This window comes from Chlamydotis macqueenii, chromosome 2 (assembly GCF_036417535.1).
Source record: "Chlamydotis macqueenii isolate bChlMac1 chromosome 2, bChlMac1.mat, whole genome shotgun sequence".
In the NCBI taxonomy this organism is placed as follows: domain Eukaryota; kingdom Metazoa; phylum Chordata; class Aves; order Otidiformes; family Otididae; genus Chlamydotis; species Chlamydotis macqueenii.
The window spans coordinates 20,152,944-20,174,761 of record NC_141557.1 but is presented as its reverse complement, the minus strand read 5'-3'; the positions used below and the strand labels follow the sequence as shown (position 1 = coordinate 20,174,761).

General features: G+C 38.5%; 1 protein-coding gene across 1 annotated transcript in view; it reads left to right on the top strand.

Moving 5' to 3' along the window:
* PLXDC2 (plexin domain containing 2) overlaps positions 1 to 21,818 on the top strand; it is a 278,317-nt gene that overhangs the window by 118,578 nt on the left and 137,921 nt on the right. The window contains exon 2 of the mRNA XM_086742185.1: positions 11,581 to 11,792. Within this exon, the coding sequence (XP_086598311.1) occupies positions 11,581 to 11,792 (212 nt within the window). The remainder of the gene's footprint in view (positions 1 to 11,580; positions 11,793 to 21,818) is intronic.

Below are 21,818 nucleotides of genomic sequence, written 5' to 3'. Positions count from 1 at the left end.
GTCAAGCTCTTCTTTTAAAAAAATTGTCATTTCTTGACCATCTCATCTCTACAGAAAAAGCCTCAAGAATAAAACAGTAAGCATAATTCAGTTTATCTGTAAAGCCAAGAAAATGAGGTCAAAACATTTTGAGAATTTTAAAGCACTAACATTTAATGTATTTCTCAATCATTGCTGACCTAAACATGTAACCCCACCACATAAGCCCAGTGAGACCATCTTTATTTTTCCTGACCTTTGGAGCAACTCCATGTTCGAATGAGCTGATTTACTACTTTTACTTTTTACAGGATGTTTTATGAAAACCCTGTCTTGACACCACATTGTGCTGAGTTCTGGCACTAAGCCTCTCCATTTTTTTAAAGGAATTAATTACTTCCACGAATGATCAATCTATTTACTTGGAGTTGGCATAAGGTTTCTAAATCCTGGATCACTGTTGGTCTAGGAAAGCTTGATGTATAGGAAATGAAAGAAGACATAAAATTTCCTTATTTAATACACAATGAAAATGAAGGGGTTTAAATTTTAAGTTCTATCTGAAATCACTCTATGCATTTTAGCATTAAGCTGAAGGAAAGCCCAGGTTATGTCTCCTCAAACAGGTGTAAATTTTAACCTTCCCATCTTTGAAAACTTTCCTTTCCCAGCACAGCAGAAGAAAAGTCATGCAGCTTTTTCCTTCAGCTTTTATAATGTCGTATACTATTGCATACACATTTCTGGGCAATGGCAATTGCTTGTTCGTTTTCCAGTTTTCCAAATCCTGAGCTCTGTGAAATGTCTAATACCACAAACCACTTCCTTTCTGCTTCTGTGAGGGGGGCAGAGGGAACTGAGGACACTGCAGGGAAAATGTCTCCTGTTCCAGTTGCACCAGGACTGCATTGTGTGATCTGCCTTGTTTGAAGGTGTTTGGGTTGGTTTGAGTTCTCAGTGGTGGCACAGACTCAGTAAGAAATGAGTTAGGAGCAAGTAAGGGGCTCTAGGAGTTTGTCCCTGTTTGCAGACATACTTGCTAACAAGGTGATGACAGTCTGTTGGGCACTCCTGACAAGGGAGGAGATGAAAACTGTGTGTCAGTCGGTGCCTGTTGTACCTGATGAGGTGTTATGCCACCTTTCTTCTTGTATTTCCACTGTGCCGGGCTGCTCAGATTTTAATCTGTGCTTGCAAGGTGATGTTGCATATACACATATGTATAGGTAGCTCCACTGTCTCAACACGTGAGCTTTGTTTTCCTGTCTATATCTCTTTGCTTGAGCCACCAAATCCAGCATGGTTGTCTTTGATGTGAATGCTGACATTGATCCCTGTGGCTGACTTGAAGTCAGCTTGACAGGGCTACCCAGGAAGCCAATTACCCTCTGGTGCCGCTCCAGCAGCAGTGAGTGATAGGCCTGTGGAGAGCTAACCAATCCTTTCTTGGCCAGAGTGGTGTCTGGAATTTCTGCTCTTTGCCTCTGCAGACTACGAAAACTCTAGCGCTGTCTGTGCTAATCTATTTTTCAAAGAATGAGCTTGCATCTCTCATAGCCCCTGGCTTTTTCTTGGGATGAAAATGAAGATGACCCTTCTACCAAAGTTGCATTTACCATTGACTGCTAGCAAGGGCATAAATTAGCTGAGCTAACACAATTTGGCACATCCTAGATATTTAATCTCTTCTCCTTCGACAAGTCGTGCAAAAGGAATTCCAAATATTTGCTGCAGTTCAAATTATGAATGACTATTTCATTTTTGTATGCTTTTCTCTGGTGCCCAGAAGCAGAAGTTAGTCCTAACAATGTGACTGCAAAATTGTCCATCTAACTTTTTAACTCAGTTTTTATCATCTACGTATCTGTGCACAATGGTGCATGTCTTCTAGCTGAATGGGTTGCTTGCTCGTTCTAGTTAGGCCTGAATCTAAAGGCAAAGCTGACCCACTGTGGGGCTGGGATCCTTGGGTTGTTCTAAGGCACAGGTTTGCCGGATCCTTCAGGAAAACCGAAGATGCTTTCACAGTGAAACTGTGAGGTGGACACATGAGACGTGCTAGCGTCCAGTGCTGACAATCGTACTGTAATCCAGTTATTGCCTAGAAAAAAGCCTTTATAAACTCTCATCCAATGCATTTAAATAAGGTACAGTTGGTATTAGTATTCACTGGAAACCTTTGAATCCATGTTGGAGAAGCAAGAATTTGCATATAAATAGAATGTTATAGAGAGATCTCCATTTCTCTTAGCAGAACAATTTTTTCTTGAATATTTTTTTTTTTTTTGCTGCTTTTTACACAAAAAATTTTGTGGCTTAGCAATGGTTTGTGTTGTAGTGAAGTATGGGCAGAAGATGCATAAATTACACATGAATGAACATTTTGACAGTATTGCTACAATGGTTAATCTAAAAACCTCAGATGATTTAAAACATGTTAACTTCCTGATTTCCTATGCTGTAGTTTGATAATCCACAAGAAAATAAAATTATTAGTATTTTGAGTTGTGTGCCAGGAACATAGGATCATTGTAGATATTCTTCATTTTGGTTTATGTGGAAACTTAGTAGGTGATAAATATTCACCTAGGTACACTTGGGTATCTGCATTGCTAATAATTATTGGAAGTCCTGCCGGGAATGTGGATCTGAAACCTGTTTGTATGGTGTGCAAAAATTAAGTGATGTTAATCATACTGCATATGGGTAGCTGAAAGTAAAAGGCCGAGGGAGAATCCCAGCACTGTTCTGTCTATCAAGAAGCACCTCTTTTCCACTAGTCAGGTGAGATTAGGAGAGTCAGGCTTCCCTTCTAAAATGCAAAATTATGTGCTGGAAAGGAGAGGAAAACAAGAACCGGGAAGTATGCCTTAGAGTACGCTTAAATTTACAACTCTACTAGGAAATTTTTATGGATCTCCTAAAAGGTTGAAGGCCAGTGTTAGTAAATAGTTTTATGTATTGCAAAGGCTAAGGCTATGTGAAGAGAAGCTATACTAAAGTTACAGCGGCTGAGACAAGCAATACTTAAGGAGAAAGAAAACTCTTTACTCTCCTATTTTTCAGCTGGAGAAACTATTTCAGTTGTGCAGTGTATACTCTGTTTAGATAGGCACTAATAGCATGGTTTTGAATTTTTTCATGCATTCCATGAGGTCCAGCTCTCTGACCTTATCCACCTGAAAGCTCTGGAAAATACCACATCAGTAACAGTACATCTCTAGGGTTTTAAATTGCACAATTCTGCCTTTTCTGGTTTTTGTTAATAGGGATGCAGAGTAGTACTCAGATTAAATTTGCCATGGCTGGGTATCTAAGCCTATTAGAGCTGCTTCTTCTGTAAGGAAAGGCTAAACCAGAATAAATTCCATCTTAATTTTCTGTGGTTTCCTTTCAAAGTGTTTTTGTCTCTGCCTCAGAAAGTGGAGGGTTGTGATAAAGGATTATACTCTGCATTGTTAGCATAAACATAATTGTGTTTGTACTGTTCCAAGAGTTCTGCATCTGTGAGATGCAGATGTGCATGGGACATGTAAGAGCCTAGTAGGTGTGAAGTGTTATGTGCCTTCCACTTCTGTTACCATCAGTGTTCCCTAGACTCTTGTCACTGTTTAAACCTCAGTTGTGAAAGCCACTTAAATCCATCTAGATTGTGTGTATAAAAAAAAATTAAAGCACATCAAATGATAACACATCCTTTTCTTCTTACTATAATGGCTTAAAAATCTTGATAGTGGTTAAGTTTTTCATGATGACTGATATCACTGTTTACTGACCGAAACTCTCTCTCCCTTCTCTTAACACCCAGCATCTTCATGACTGCAAGCTTTCTTTGAGGCATGAGTTGTCTTTGTTTGTTGTTGTTCTGCGTCTGTCCAGTTAGCAATAAACTTAGGTCCTGGTCCCTAAGGGAATTGACAGGAAGAGTAGCAAAACAAATCCATAATACATTATAAAGCTATAATCAAATTGCTTATAAATTCAACGTGCATGTTAAATTATTGTGTTTATGTAGCTGGAGAGTATGAGTGAAGTTGGAATTAGACAGTATTTCCTCAGTGTTGATATACACTGTCGATGTTACAGTATTGTCATCAATGGACTCAGACTTCTGATTTTACCAATAGCATTTTAATTTACCAGTATGATTACATGAATAACTGCAAAATTAAAATAAGCCAGACAATTAAAAAAAAAAAAACAAAAACCAAACCTGCAGCAGTAATAGTTATGATGAAGATAAAGTTCTAGAAGTGTGGTAATATACTCTCTGGGGCCAGTTGTAGGGGGTGCAAAATAATTATTGAATAGAAAGAGGTTGCGAAGGGAAAGGTCTAAATTCCTATCATTAATGAAATGCATATGTAAGGAAATTACCAATTATGTTATTTCTCTGCCATAGTACCTATTATTATTGATACTAACTCTGTATTAGACCCAAGGCTTAGTAGCTATTTATTGTATAATTGCAAGAAAAACATGCATCAAGATGGTGCTATTATTTCAGACATTATTTGTTGTTCTGAACATACAATTCACCAGCAGTATTTTCAGTACTGTGATCATAATCTGCCATCATTCAGTATTTTATTATTGTTAACTTCTGACTCCCTTTGCAGGCCACACAAATTCTCATCCCTGTTGGTGAAAATAGGATCATCCTCAGAATAATTTTCACACATAATATTTAAATTCTTTTAGCAGTCTCAGCCAAGCTTTAGAAGGAAAGTATCAGGATGTGGTTTTTTGGTTATTTTTAAAACCATGAACCAAATTGACACAGATGTTTGTATGCTAATTGTCACTGTGAGGTAGTTTTTACAAATCATGTTATTTATGAGTTTGTTACAAAATTTATTCTATTATTATCATGGACATACTGAAAGGCAAGCATTTGTTATTTCTGTCCTAAATTAAGATGGAAAAGAAAAGGAATTGGAAAGATGGAATTGGTCCTAGTCCCGTGGATCAGGTACAGCAGAACAAGAATTCTCTATAGTGTTGAGCTGTTCATAGGTAGAGATAATTTAAACTGGAAAATATTCTTCTTATGAGAAGTATGATTGATTTTGCTGTGATATTGGGCATTCAGTAGATGAGCACTCTACTTGGAGAATCTTTTAAAGGAACATATATGTTTTGAAGAGTCTTATCATTTCGTCGGTCCAATATTCATACCTTCCACTGACATTTTTTGGTTTCTCATCCTTACTAATAAAATGGTCATGGTAGAAATAAAGATTCATGAGACAGGCTATAGAAAGTTACTTAAGTTGAAGGAGAATGATAGCGTTTTCTCTTCCATGATGAATACATTTGATTTTGCTGGCATTTGGGCTGTGGCAAATTTAGAAAGATTATACTGTATCTCACAAGCAATCTGTTGAATAGAGGTTTCAATGTGTGAGTATTTGTAGGCTTTCAAAAAAAAAGTCTTCTTGATTATGGTGCATTTATGAAATTAGTCAAATTGCAGAGCTGGCCTAAATATGTGCAATCATGCAATGTAATTAACACATGTTTTTCAGAAATGCAATTTTGAAATCCTGATGTGCTGAAATATTCCACAAACCTCTGTTTGACCTCATGGAAAAGGGGGAAAAAAGGCAAAAACAGTTAAATGAGTGGTAGATTATTTACCTATTTGGCATTTTTGTTTCAGAATAGGGTTTCTTTCCTCTTTAATTAGGTTGCTGTCCATAAAATTTTGAATGTTTCTTTTTCTTGTAAAGTGAGAGCTAGATCTTCATTCTAAATAAAGCTTTATGTAGACCAGACTTCGCTACTAAATCAGAGCTGTCTTACTTGTCAAGCTCTGCTGTTTCATTTTGGTTTTATTTACTTAGAATTTTTCCCTTTTTGTTTAAGGGCAGACTTGGCAAAACAGAGAATCTGTGCACTTGCTATAGTCAGGCAGCTTCTTCCTTTTCTGCAAATCTTTCCTGTATAGCCCAATCTGCACTTCAGTCTGTAAGACCTGCTTGCATAATTCACAGTATTGAAGTAGACAAACTTCTCTACATATTCAGCTGTTTTCCACTTTCATCACTGATTTATGTTAATTATATAAGTGTTTAGCAGTTCTGTGTATTTTTGTAGTAACAGGACATGCATCTTCCTGCCAAAAACCTCAGACTAGCAGAGCCACCCCAAAAGTCAGGTCCTGATACACAAGAAGATACAGATTTCAGTCATGTGTCCTCCATCAAGTTAGCTTAATACAGTTTAAAAGCTTGTTTAGTAATTGCTAAAATGCAAGCTAAGGTAGTCAGAAAGCTATTATCTGGGTACATGGTGGTTTAGGCAATAGATGCCAGAATCTTTTAAGTCTTTTTCCTGTGAGCATGTAAACCTGTACAGGAGGAAATTTGAAGCACCTGTCTTAGATGTGAGCAAAAGTGAGTTTGTCTGTAATTTTCACTCATTCCGCATCCCCAGTTTCCTCTGTAAATATTCTCATAGATCCTTCCAGTTTCTGTGAATGATGCCCCTATTCTCTGAAAGCCTTTGATGGTAATTCTGATCAATCACGTTGACTGGAGGCTGAACTGGCCAACCGTGACAAGAGTTTCTGAACTTGACATTCAGTCATTAACTCTAAATCATCTCAGAGCAGTGAAAGATTTTTATAGATTTGTTTCCCTCACCCCTAATTCACTGTCTTTCTACCTTTATTTAACACAGAATTGGAATCTTAAATTTTAGCTTAACCCAACGGGTAAAGTAGCTGCAGACATAATTATTTTAATTGCTAATTTTATGGAAACTTCAAGGACAAGAGCTGAAAATACCAGCTTAATTACATATTCATTGGAAAGTCCTGTAGTCTATATTCATTGCTTTCAAAATACTACAGTACGATATCACCCTACAGACCTTCACACTGAGGTATTTATGTGCCAGTGATAGAACTATATATAACAGTCTTGTGGTTTGCACATAAAAATATCAGTTGGAAGCTGTGGGTCCAATTTTAATTGGTTTCAAGGCTGCTTGTAGTTCTGAGTCTCTGTTCATACACGTTGGACAAGTTACTCCTCCTCTATGTTTGCCAATATTATGATTTTATTATTAATCAGATATTATAGAATTTGGCTGCTTTCCAATTGATTTGAATGACATATTTCCCTTCAGTGTTAATTAGGTGCGAGCTCCAAGATTTGAAAGACAAGAGTGTAGTACTTTAATACATTTCCTCTAAAATGCCTTTTATGTGATTTATTAGCTACACAGATAGTTCAACCAGAAACATGAAATAGTTCTAATTTGGAAAGAATGGGAACTTTAGGTCTCCGAATGCTTTTTCTTCATGAGCTGCCTGCATTTGGAATTGAAAATTAATTTATCTATCCATTATCTGAGAATTTTTATATTTCAGTTATACTTACATAAAAGGAAAATATCCTGTTTATCTCATTTAAAAGAAAAAAAAAAAAGTCTTGTCTGTCACTTTCTCAACATTAGAGATCTGTCAGGATAAACCAGAGTCATCACACTGGATCAGAGCTGGTCTGGCCAAGCCCATTGTCTCTCTCTCTCCATCCCCAGTAGCTTAAGGAAAAGATTTAAGGAAGGAGTAAGCCTACAGTAAATTTTGTTCTTTATCTTTCCTTATTTGTGAAAACACATCTAGACTTTATTTCACATTGTAGCTTCAGTATCCCCACTCTGCCAGTCCAGGACAGTTAACTAGTCTAGTTGTAAGACTGGTAGAAGCTTTCACAGATAATAGTGAAAAAAAAAAAAAAAACTAAGACTGCTTTTAAACTGAATACAACTTTTAATTCTTGATACTATTAAATTTAGAAGGATATAATACATTCTGAATACATTTAGATCATCATAAAGTTTCCTTATGTCAGTGTAGCTTGTACCTGCGAAATAATATTTTTCAATGTTAAAGGCAGTAATAATATGGTTTAGAACATTTTCTGTGTTTCAGCAGAAAAATCACATAATTAAAACAGTTGAAACAGATAAAGTTGTGCACTGACAACATCAAAGATTTCTTTCATGGGTGTCGTAGTTTAGCCATGCTTGGGACCAAGCTACACAGTCTCTCACACACTCCCCCCACCCTTCAAGGGAGTAGGGGAGAAATAATATAACAAAAAGGCTTCAGGTTGGAGATAAGGACAGGGAGAGATCATTGAAGTTACCGTTATCGGCAAAACAGGCTCAACTTGGGGAAACCTATTTGTTTATTATTATTAATAAAACCAAAGCAGGATAATGAGGAAGAGAACAAAACCAACTTCCCCCCATCTCTCCCTCTTCCAGGCTTAACTTCATTTCAATTATCTCTACCTTCTTCCCCGTCCCCAGGCAGCACAGAGGGGAATACGGAATGGGGGTTACAGACAGTTCATAACATGTCACTTTCACCGCTCCTTCGTCCTCCAGGGAAGAACGCTCACATTCTCTGCTGCTCCAGCATGGTTATTTTTCCCACGGGTTACAGTCCTTCATGAACTGCTCCAGCCCAAGTAGTTTTTCCACGAAGTGCAGTCCCTCAGGAATCAGCTGCCCCAGCACGGGCCCTCCACGGGCCACAGCCTTCTTCAGTGTGGGGTCCACCATGGGCTGCAGGTGGATCTCTGCTCTTCCATGGGACTCCATGGGCTGCAGGGGGACAACCTGCTCCACCATGGTCGTCACCACAGGCTGCAGGGGAATTCTGGCCAGGCACAGCATTACTCCTCCCCCTCCTTCTTCACTGACCTCGGTGTCTGCAGCCATTCCTCTCATCAGAAATTCTTCACAATCAGCTCAGGCAGACGCCTCTCAGGTTCTCTTCACATGTCCTCTCCTCAATTCTTGCAGTCGGGCCGGGCCAAGTTGGCCCCAGTCGGCCACCCAGAGGGAGGCCAGGGGAAGAGGGCCGCAAGGCCCGCAAGGCTCACACCTCCCCCTCTCTGCCTCCACTTCCACTTCTTTACCTCTTTTTTTTTTTTTTTTTAATTTTCCCCTTCTTAAATACATTATCACAGGGTCATTATCACTGTCACCAGTTGGCTCAGCCCTGGCCTGCAGCAGGTCTGCCCTAGACCTGTCCAGATCCCCTGGACAAAGGGGAAACTTCTGGCAGCTTCTCACAGAAGCTGCCACTGTAAAGCCCCCACACTACACAAAACCAGCACAATGGGGAGTGGCTCATGCTACATTTTGCAGATGCCATGGTGCAATTATACTGTAAAATGAAATTATGGAGAAAAATGTGTAGAATTTCCAAGCCAGTGGAAATACCTGAATGTGCTTATCTCTTTATTCTCTCCAGTCCTGTATTATTATTATTATTTTTAAAAGCACTTTATGTTACAACACCTTAAATCTTCAAAACCACATTAATTTCTATTCAGGATGCAGGAGAACAAAGTATAATTGTTTTCCTTTACAGATGAAGCTCAGTCTGAGGTGGACAGGATTTAAGACCCTCCCCTCTCTCACATTTTCGATTTGCTAATATTGCCTCAACATGTTGATTGTTGACCATAAAAAGAGTAGGCTGCAGTGGGAGTGCAAAATGAGGGTAAATATGCTTTTTGCCTCTCTGAATGTGGGTTTTGAGCCACCGAGGGCAGCCAGGGAAGGTGCTTGAGAAGAAGGGAGAGGCATCCAGCAGACACGTCACTGTTGCATAGTGACCCCCGTTTGTAGGTGTCTAATGCTTCCTGTGCCGTGCAGTGGATGCCAGGGGGTCTTGTGCTGCAGACCCAGCTGGGCAGGAGGGCAAACGTTGTCTCCACGAATCCAGCATCAGGCATTTCGCATCACGGGCTGAAAAGTGCCTATCTGCGATTGCATCTGAGAAGTTTGCTGTGACTGTCAGCTTTCTGATGCCCTTATCCACATAACACCATAGTGAGTGCCTCCGAGCTGAAGCAGAGAGGGCAGCTTTGAACGGATTTTGATAAGGACGCTGAAGGAATAAGTCAGTTCATCTGCTGAGCTGTCCCTCTGCATCTGGCAGCTGATTACCTGATAAAACAGGGAGCGCGGTGGCAATTTGTTGAAGACAAGTGTTCTAAGGCTTTTAAGAAATGCGAGGAAACAGGTTTAAAAAAGCCACCAATTAAAAAAATAAAAAGTCTGATTACTTGGAGTCTGAGGAAAGTTGTAGCCCGAGATTGCTTATTTTGCATGTCTGTTAAATTCTGATTTCTCTAGGTGACAAAGCACCTTCAGCTCACATTAATTTCAGTGTGGCTCAGAGTGATCAAACAGCTTAGGAAGTAAGTTTAGTAGATTTGGGGGAATTTGATAGAAAAAAATGGAATCTCATAAAGCCTAAATCGTATTAGAGACTGTTTCTGTAGTGTAACTCTTTCCAGTCTGTCAAGAACAATGGTTGGGCAGTTTCTCCCATATCAATGACTCCTATACCTGTTCCTGCTATGATGCAGTAAAATCTTACTTCTTAGTTAAACCTTTGATAGGTAATTTACTATTTTTCTGTCTCTTCTGTACCCAGACAACATATACGATGCTTAGTAAGGACCTTGGAAGTGGTGCCTTCCTTTCCTCAGAGGCTTCTGTCAAACAAAGCAATGGAAATGTTTCTACAAATAATTTATTCACCAGTCTGTCCTTTCAGTATTTTTCTTTTACTTTGCCACTTCTCTTGAGAGTTCATCTGGAACCTCACAGTTCTGTTTTTTGAACAAGATCCTCTTATCCTTGTACATGGAAAGCACAGAGCATCCCTCTACTTCTCCTTTTAGACCCAAAGACTGTATGAAAAGCATACCTGATTTTTAGTGCAAATTATGCAAAATTAGTCTACCTCCTCTTGATGGTGTTAACTGAAATAAATTAACAAAAAATACTTTGATTGGCTTTTGGACTGGGCAAATTGGAAAATACTGAAGAGTTTACGGTTTTGTCTTGGTGATAGTTTTTACTAGCATTAAAAAGTTGTGAATGTGTATGAACACAATCCAAAAGGAATATGCAAAACACACTACCGAACTGCTGACTCTTTGCAGAGGACATAGCGGATGTCTGCAGACTTCACATATCATTTGCATCTATCACTTATACAATGGGGCAGCTTTATTTTTGCACTGGAACAGATGTTTATGGGAATTTCACACCTGTCATAATGTTTATTTGGCTGCCTTTCACTATGGCTTCCAAGCTCTTTCTACGTAAAATCGTTAGCAAAATCTAAGTCTTTACCAGTGTTTCTCTGCCTCTTCTAATTTTGTTTTGTTAGATGAATAACTGTTATTTTTTCTTAGATTTGTGTTATCTTGAAAAGTGACACCTATGGGTAGGCAAGTATCAAAGATACAAAAGTTACAGGGAAAACTTTTCTCAGTCATAAAATAAGCAGGAAGATAAAACATTTGGGATATTTAGAGGAGTCTACAAAACTTAGTCCAAATTCTTGAATTTTGTAGCAGTATAATATACTATTTCTTCTTTTAAACTCATGCTGTTGTAGAAGCTTTGTCAGAGATATAATTGGCTATGCTATAGAGTGTTTCAAAACATTTATTAAAAGGTTACTATTCTTAGGTTTTCAGTTATGATTAGTAAACCAAAGTTCCACTCACTTATTGTCTTGTTTTTGTTTTGTGTTTTTTTTTTGTCAAACAGGTGTGTTTTATGAAGTTATTCAGAGCTTCCCTCGAGTGGAGGAAAATGTGCGAGTGTATTCACATGTAAGCAGCCACAGGTGGAGAAGGCACTCAGAGTCTCTCAAATCAGTGGATACCAACAGAGCTAGTATGGGGCAGGATTCCTCTGAGCCAGGGGGTTTCACAGACCTGCTGCTTGAAGAGGGACATGACAACACCACCCAGATTGAGGTAGAAATTAATTCCGTCTATTTTTTTATTCAATTTATCTTTGACTGGGGGTAAGTAAAAAATGAAGACACTTCCTTCAGTGTACTCAAGCATTGATAGGGGAAGAGAATCTCATTGTCTTTGTATTTGTGACCCTGTCAGCACGTGGAAGCCAGCTTTTTCTCATGTCCTGGGGCTGGAGCCTGTCCTGTCTGACTTTTGAAGACAGTCTCTTGAGGATGTCTGTCTCTCTGCTGGAAAGCAGTTATGGGATGTCTCATGTTGTAGGAGTCTTTGCTGGAGAACTGGAAAATGAAGTAGTAGTAAAAAAAAAAAAAAAAAAAGAGAAGTTCTTAAAAGTTTGGGTAAACACCTCTATTTGTGATTTTTATTTTTCCTGGTATTATGGAGAGTGATATCCAAACGTGAAGGGCAAAAAGCCCTAGAGAAATGAGAAATTTGAACAAATTTCAGGTTGGTTATTAAAAGTATTTGATTAGTAATCTTACAAAGAAGAATAGCATGGATCAAATCCATCTAAATTAAATCTTGGGACAACAAATCCATCTAAATGACATCTTGGGACACTCTCCCTCTGTTTTATGATTTCATTCAACCTCTGATTGCTTGTTGAAAAAACTTCAACTGCCAGATTGCCCTTATATAGACATAATGCAAATTCAAATGAGCACCAATTCTGTGTTTAAAACTGCTCTTGGTTTTGAGTAGGGTAGGGAGAGCAGAAGTTAACAGTAATGTTTTGTTGTGATTGATTGGTGCAAAATACTTCTGCCTATGATGATTTGTGGGAATTCTGCTATTTTCTCATAGTGGTTCTATATAAACACACTGGCTGAATTGATTTTGTCTTTATATGCAGATAGCAAGCGTTTTTTTTAAGTATTAGGTTTGGGGTTTTTTTATTAATGAAATCTACATCCTATTTTTCAATAAAATACAGCTTAAAATAAACTATGCTTAACATTTTCAGTCTTTATATTCTGCTTCCAAAGCAACAGTGCTATTTAGTTTTCTGTTCTGAGGAGCACACTCTCAGAGAAATAAAACAGCTTTCAGACTTTGGGTTGTTATCTTACACAATAACAAAAGCAAAACAATATAAAACCTATCTGTAGAGACAGTGGTGTCTCTACAGCATGAGTCAAAAAATAATAACGCTTTCTGAGAAGTGTGTTTTGTGTTTGTTTTTTAAGCTTCCCAGTTTGCACAGTAGCAATTAGGTTTTCTCTTGCATAAAAAATGGAAGTCACTAGTTGGTAAATTGTATTTTTAAATTGCATGTTGATTTTATCATTTGGTTTTTGCCCCCTGTAATCCCCATCTGGCCATACTTGCAGCAATTCACTCGAACATGATGCAAATCAGTCCTCCTTCTAATTATTTTAGCAGGTGAAGTGGAAGATGTCTCAAATACAGGAAAGTTCATGTAGCTGATCTTTTCATGGCTTACCAGTAGATCCCCATGCTGTGTCTCCATTCAGTTGAGTTCCAAGCTCTTATGAAGCAAAGTAGGTCAGATCTCCCCCTCTAACACTTAAATACGGCAACATTCATGAAAAAAATGAATGCTTGCAAATCAACAGATGTAGAACAGTATTTTTCCGGAGTCATCTTTCCTGACAGATTATTGGCATTATAGTGTCTTAACCTCAAAAGTACATCAGTACTTACTGAGTTTATTGAATTCAGGTTTTGTGTTCTGTCACAGCCCTCTCTTTTTCTAAAGTCTTCCCAGCACAATAAGATAACCAAGTTGTGGTTTTACACATTATCGGATTCTGTTGTAAATCCCTACTGCAACACACAGGCATTTTACAAAAAAAAAAAAAAACTTCGATGCCCAGATTTGTAGAGGAGGTAAAGAGTACAACAGATATTCACAGTGGAAGAATCCGTATGTCGCAAAGTCTTCTGCAGCTTGGGAGCTTATTGGTAGTGCTGGAGAGCATATTGATTTTTGAAACCCTTCTTCTGTTTGTGTTGCAGTTCTCACTGAAGAAAATCTGAGGAATGAGTACTATCTGGCACTCATATTTAATGACAGTACAGAATTACAGCATCCTTCCATCACAGATACTGTTTCTCTTTAAAGTATTTGCTTGGGCTTACCATGCAAATATGGAAGACTTCTTTTACTGGAAGGCTAACAGTGATTAACATATCTTTAATTTTCACTTGATATTGTTTTCCACTCTTCTTTTTAATAGTGAGTTTACTTTCTATCCAGCTTAAAAAAAAAACAAAACAAAACAAACACCCTACACTCCCTCGTCATCTCCCATCCCCCCCTCCCCCCCAACCAAACAACAACAACCAAGGACAAAAGGGAAGGCAGTATGCAGAAATTTCTGCACACTGTTTAAAAATAACTCTAAATGTTTCCTATGTTATCAAATCTATATAGTCATAATGTGGAAAATAATAAAATCAACCTGTGTGGAGCATAGCTTAGTTCCACTGGCTTTTCTTGGTGTTTTAAGGTAGTAAGGCTTTTCATTCATGTTTCTCCATTGGAGTTGCTTTGAGTTGTTCTGTAACTTCACAGCAGCACCATCCTGGGTCTCACGTCAGCCCTAATCCATAGGCTGTTTTAAGGTCAGCTTGAGTGGAACATGAAGTTCAGGCCTTCATGGACAGCTATAGAAAGTGCATTGTAAATCAGTTTATTACGTCTCTGCAGTAGCCGGAGTGGACCTGCTCCTACGCATAGGAAAGATTATAATGGCCAGATACTCTTTAAAGATGCCGTCTCTGGTCTAGGAGCTAGAGACTCCAAGACTGTCTCTAGCTGTCTCTTTTCACAGCTGTTTTGCCTCCTTTCTTTATTTGGTACTGTGATTCAGAACAGAACTCATGCAAAATGATGGACGTATTCAGGTCCTTTTTTTGAATAAAGGTGTTCTCTTGAACTGGACTCTCTGGAAGTTGAATTGCACAAACCCACAAAACTGGAGATGCCAAGCAAAAGGTAAATGGCAGGAAGAACAGATCTCTGCTGCAAGCCAGTTTTTCTATACATATAGCATTTGTGGTGTTTCTGGAGAGCCGATAGCAAGCTGGAGATTATAGGGTAAAATCAATGTGTAGCAAATGCTTATGATAAATACAGTAAAACAGTATGACAATCTTCAAAATATTCTTCTCTCCTGGTTTAGTAGGGTTATTATAATAGGCCAGTTAGAGACTAAAATGGAAGTTGGTCTCGTTTGCTTTATCTGCAATTGGTACTTTAGAGCCCAAATACAGAGGAGGGAGAACATGTAAGTCTCTGGGGCCATACTCCATAAGTGGTTTATTAAGGTTTCATTCCCACTATGTAACATAACCAGAGAGAGTGAGAAAGCTCTGAAGAGGGACAGGTATAAAAAGGGTGAGATCCTATCTTGTACAGATGGGCAGAAATGTTACAGTCCTAGAGAAATCCCTAAAGCAGATAGCCTTGAGACAGGTGGAGAAATAGGTTGTCAGCAGTTCAAATTAACTACAAGGTCAACCCCGAAAAGACAGTAGTGATGCAGTGCAACCAGATTGGCTGGGATTATTGTGGGACATACCTTAGAAACAGGGGGGACATGAAAAATTGAGGTGCCACTTATATCAGCAGTTCTTTTTTCTAGAGTGTTTGTTTCTTAAATTTCTAAGATTTCACAGTCTTGTAATTTCAATGCTATCTTTCCTTTTTTTATCTTTTCCTCCCCTGCCCCTCATCTTTCTTGAGACTCTTCATTCCAGCCTTGTGGGTCAGGGTTGGGTTTTGGTTTTTTGTTTGTTGAATAATCTGCTTTTGCTTATTGTGCTCAGGACATTCACAAGTGCCTTTTATTTAGAATAAATGGAGCCTAGAAAATGCAATCTGTAGGGTGAAATTTGTTGCTGCAAACACTGCGAGTCCTTGAAAAAGCAATGAGAGTGAAAATATGTCTTAATGAATATGTTCAGCTTGGTATGTCTTCTTTCAAGTAAAGAGAAAAATAAGATAAATATACTACCTTTCTTCACATACTCTCATAAAAGAAATGTATACTCTGTAATAACTCAGTGTTATTAAGTAAATTACTTTACATATATTAATATTGTTAAAATAAACTCAGATTCATGGTCATGGTATGAGTAACCCTTCTGTTGATCCCTCAAGCACTGTAGCCATAAAGGAAATGAAGGCGTATAGTAGAGGTTCTTGTTACCTGTTGCCCTTTTGCATTTACCGGAAAAGGAACTGATCCCTGAAATAGATCCAGTACGGATGTTCAGTCCTGAGTATCCACCACTAATGTATCCACAAATGTGTTCCTGTTTTGCCACAGTACGTGCTAATGTAGGCATGACCACTGAGCACTGGAAAAGGCTTAATAATGCATCAATATGTAATTGTGCATTGCACAAATGTTGCATAGTAATTTTTCCATAGTTTAAAACATGCATAATTTTTCAAGTGATATCTTGTGATTATGGCTATATGGAGCTCCATGTAGATATGATTCTCCTTCTGTACTTACTTTTCTCTTTATCCCAGATGTTCTGTAAAGCAGTTCCAGCTGCAGGCTTTATAGAAGATTTCTAGAGAACTTCCTTGATCCTCTGCTTCACCATTCTCTGTCCGTGATCCTTGTGACTGCTTAACCCCCAAAGCGTAGTACAACACTGTAAACACTACGAAGTAAAATACAGAGAAATTGAAATGAAGTAGTCTGTAATATATAGCTTGCATTTACATTAGCAGAAGATGACAAACTTTTACAAAATAACTTTGCAACATGTGAATTCCTTGCAAATTTGTTGCCACTGTGTAGAGATACTACATCAAAACAACTTTCACCAACTTCTTTGACAAGAAGTCTTTCAAAAACTTCAAATATCAAAAGAAATCCAGCAAAAAAAATCATAGATTAAATCATAGTCAGGACTGAGCTGAGTGCAGTCATGCTAACAGTAAGATTTTATTGCTTTGCAGCATGAAAAGAGTGAGAGAAATGTAATTTTTCATATAAAGGCTTAGAACAGAATGAATGATTACAACTCTGTGACAGAAAAAGATTCCTCTCAAAGCCAGAACCAGCATGCTGAGCATGCTAAGTTAAATCAAACTTGACTGTATCTTACTTTCTCCACCCCTCCCGATACTGGTAAGCATAGAAAATTGTGGCTATTTCAGAGCAAAACAATTTTTTTTTTAGTTGTACAGTGATTTATTTATTCCTCTGGATGTCACTGATATCTCCTGCTGTGTATTGTTTTTAACCAAAATGGAGTTGTTGCTAACTGAAGACACCCTTCTTTCTTTTTCTCTCCTTTCTTTAGTTTCTCTAGATGCTGTTTGAAATGTAAATTTTAGCAATTCCTGTAGTTTAAACCCAGAAAGCATCTCACCCCTATCAGAACACCACCAGTGGATTTCCTTCTGGCAAAAATCTTTTGCTGAATTTTGCATTTTCTCCCAGAGTTTCTGCCCAGAAGAAGGCTTTTCCCTTATCAGTCTCAGTCACTCATGGAAGTGAAGATGTCTGATTCTGACTGGCAAAAACAACAGAAGGGACTGAGTTTTACAGCCCTTGGGATTTGAGAGCAATTACTCTCAGCTACTGACAGCAGTGTCAGCATGCCTGCTGCTGTGTTTTTACTGCAACTCTGAGCAAGGAAAAAAAATAATGGTTAAGATTAAATTTCATTCTGCTGGACAAATGATAAGGCAGTTCTGTGATTACTGCTCTAATGCACTGTATTGGAAGTAGAAAAACTTGTCCATGCATAATTGAAGCCTCAACACTAAACAATATCATAGTTGCATAGTGAGCTGTCAGTTTGGCAAAGCCTGCCTCCGGTTCATTCCTTTTTTCCTTTTTTTTTTCTTTTTTTCTCCATTCCAGTGCTTTAATTCCAGTTGCATCTGAAGGACTTAGAAATAAAGAGCAGCGTTACTAACACTGTATTCTGAAACCACAGTGCCTCCAGGCTACTGAGAAGAATGTTCTGCATTTAAGAAAAAATCCTTGTTATCATATAAGTTTAATGAGTATTTCTGTTTTCTTTCCTCATCCCGTGCTATGAGAGACACATTTTACTTCTAAACTCTATTTTCTGACTTGCCATCTCTTAGAGCCTTTAATTATCTGTGTAGTGTTGCCAGCTTGTTTAGCTCTTGAATTTATAGTTCAAATATTTTGCTTAAATAATGTTTGTATCTTCCATTCCCTTTTGATGATCGTCAGCAATGCAAGAGTGAATTCCATCGACAACATTTTGATGTACTCATCAGCGTAGTAAAATCCGAGATGCTGTTGATCTCTGCATCAAGACTGAGTTATTTTTTAGCACTTAGTCACATTTTAATGTGAATGATAAAGTATCAAAGTAGTGCATATTCAGTACAAAGCTTTAACCAGATTTTAGGCTTTTAATTTTTATTTGAATTAAAACATTTGATATATAAGTGGGGAGGATTGAAGCTTTGCAGAACACAGATTTGTCACTGGAGTTTGCTGATTCTTTAAAGAGCAAAAGAGCAGTACTTCTGAAGTCTGTATTTGCAAAAAGTCATGTGAAAAAAAAACTTAAAACCTGAAGAGACAATCAGTTTTATCTTTGATACCTGCTTTCTAGCATGGCTTCATTTTGGGGACAGGTCATAGACTGTGTTATTGGGCTCGAATAATATTGAGCCCTTGTTTAAAGCAAGGGGAATGGCAAATTTTGTTTTAAGATCATTTTAATTTCTAAATGAAGAAATTAACTGATTTAATTACATGGCTGCATTTTACCCAGTCTACTTGCAAAATCTTTGTCATAAAAAGTTGCATTCATTCTTATTTTTAATTTTAAGGAAGTACAGTTGTTTCTTGTTCACAGTTAATAATTACTACACCATGTGATTTTTGGTATATGTAAAGGATTCATTCAAGAGAGGGAGGGAAAATGTGGGCTTCTCCTGTAGGCTTGCAAATATTTTTCTCAGTCTTTGATTAAGCTTTGGTCATCTCGCATGCATGAAGCTTACTGGCATTTCCAAGACTAAACATACTGTGACTAAAAAATGTGGTTTTACACTTGGAAGTGGTTCCATCAGGTTCTCTGCCATTTCAGACACTATCTTATGTCGCCTTAGACCGTTTCCTGTTCAACTGTATTTAAAACACAGTTGTCTTGCTGATTTTAAGCCAGTGTAACATAAGCCCAGAAGTCTCTGTTTGGATGTGTGCTGTTCACGGCTCTGATATTTCCGTAATGTTCCGGAGGATTAAACAAGCATCCCATACGATTCCTCTGTACTGCATGTCGTTAAACTGTGAAAGCTCTGGAGCTCATTGACACTGAATGTTGTGGATGCCAAAATTTACAAAATTAGAGAAATTAATGGAATAGAAATTTCTCAGGGATTACTAAACACAAAGGGAGTTCCTGAAGAGCAGATCACTGGAACCTAGGAAAAATGGGGAATTACCACTGTTTGCCTTGGGTCCTTTACTCTTCCTAGGCATTGTTCCCAGTCAGTTCTGGGGACTGGACTAAAAGGATGTTTGGCCTAAGAGAGTACAGCTGTTCCTGTGCTCTTATTGGTATGCACTCACTAAATTAAGTTAAATGTCATATTATTGTTTTCAGAGTTAGAAACTTGACACTTACAGAAGAGATTTGGGATGTATTGGAGGAACAGTCTTGGGATATGCTGGACTTGCACTGAAATTATTGTGTATATATCTTTTGCTTTTTTATGTAGTAGAATATTCAGATGTGATATTTTTGTTATAAGAGAGCTTCAATTTGCTGTGTAGGATTTTCTTGCAGTGTTTCTGAAAAACTTTTATTACAGTCTTTTCTGAAAGGTTGTTATTGCTATTTTAAAGTGGTTTTATTCACACTTTTCAAGAGTTTATTTTAGAAAATTACCTTGTTACTTTGGAGATGATGGAAATGACAGAATCATAGAATGGTTAGAGTTGGAAGAGACCTTCAAAGGTCATCTAGTCCAACCCCCCTGCAAGGAGCAGGGACATCCCCAACTAGATCAGGTTGCTCAGAGCCTCATCCAACCTGGCCTTGAACGTTTCCAGGGATGGGGCTTCCACCACCTCTCTGGGCAACCTGTTCCAGTGTTCCACCACTCTCATTGTAAAAATTTTTTTCCTAATATCCAATCTAAATCTACCCCCCTCTATTTTAAAACCATTACCTCTCGTCCTATTGCAACAGGCCCTACTGAACAGCCTCTCCCCATCTTTCCTGTAGGCCCCCTTTAGGTACTGGAAGACCGCTATCAGGTCTCCCCGGAGCCTCCTCTTCTCCAGGCTGAACAGCCCCAACTCTCTCAGCCTTTTATCATCTTCGTGGCCCTCCTCTGGACCTTCTCCAACTGGTCCATGTCCTTATGTTGGGGGCTCCAGAACTGGACACAGTACTCCAGGTGGGGTCTCACCAGGGCAGAGTAGAGGGGGAGAATCACCTCCCTCAACCTGCTGGCCACGCTTCTCTTGATGCAGCCCAGGATGTGGTTGGCCTTCTGGGCCGCAAGGGCGCATTGCTGGCTCATGGGCTTCCTCTGGATCTCCTTCTTATGTCCATGTCCTTCTTATGTTGGAGGCGCCAGAGCTGGATGCGATACTCCAGGTGGGGTCTCACAAGAGCGGAATAGAGGGGCAGAATCACCTCCCTCGATCTGCTGACCACACTTCTTTTGATGCAGCTCAGGATGCAACTGGCTTTCTGGACTGCAAGCAAGAGATGAGGAATGTGATTTATTTTCAGGAAAATCAAGTCTCCTTTATTCAAAGTGAATCAAGGTAAAAAAATGTTCCTTACTTCTTCATGTGATTTTAGAGAAAGTATTTGAACTTTCTCCGAAAACAATCTGCTTCAGGTGACATCCAAAGTAAAATTAAAATTTCTGTAAATTATTGCTAAACTCAGTATTTAACTGGTTATTTTTAATAGCTATAAAGAAAAGCCAGAAAGTTAATTGATCTGGAAGCAGCACAGGTCACACATAAAACATCCTAGTCCTTTACTCTTACTAAAACACACCAAACAGTATGTCACCTGCAAATAGAATTAGAATCTTGGACAATTGTTAACTTGCTCGCTTGTTTTACACTTGTCCGGCTGAGTTTCCCACCAGTGATGTCACACTTTCTGGCTGGCCAGCAGACCAATATATCACTGTCTTGTTTTCTTTCAGGCTTTCAGTTGCCAAATGGTAAGCTAGACAAAAGCCTCATATATCTTTTTGTATTGAATTTATTAATTGCTTACTTAAATCAAGGTAATCTTGACATTTGCACTCGGTCTTGCTACAGTCTTCAGCTGGACTGAATTCATTACCAGCTCTGCAAGAAGTGTTGTAGCAATGAACCTGTCAACATTTCCATTATTCTCAATCTAAACTGAAGGGATGATGGTTCAACTAATAACTCGGACATAACTGAAAAAGCAAAAGGCAGAGACTGGTGTTGAGATTCAATCTCAATGTCTTTTAAACGTGGTGAGGGAACATAAAAAAGTTTTCCCACTCCTGAGTAAGAGAATTCACAGTTCTCCATGGCAGTCCTGAGTTAACTTCAACATGCTTAGCTATGTTGGCACAAAAGGCATTTAATTTAACATGCTGAGGATAATAGCAAGGATATAGCAAGGAGGGAGGCAGAGGATTCAGAATTTAATGGAATCCGCCTTTGAATTTTCTTGATGACAATACTTTACATTTCCATATCCCTCTTCATCTCTGAGTTCCTAAAGCACATTACAGTTATTCCAGAATCTCTGAACTTATGACTGAAGAGAGCTGCAAGCGGTATGAACAACAGACCTTGTACTTTCTTTCTGAATTATTTCAGTCATACATGCCTCAGCCTTTGCTTGCAGCAGTTGTCTGAAAATAGATTCAGCTGGTGAAAGTTCAATATTACTGTGGCCCTGAAGACTACGAAGGTCCTTCCAGCCACTTTCTTTCTGATCCTCTTCACCATATTCGTCCTGGAGTGTTCTCATGAGGGAGACTTGTATCTATCCAGTCATGCAAAAAGCAGAGGACGATGCTCA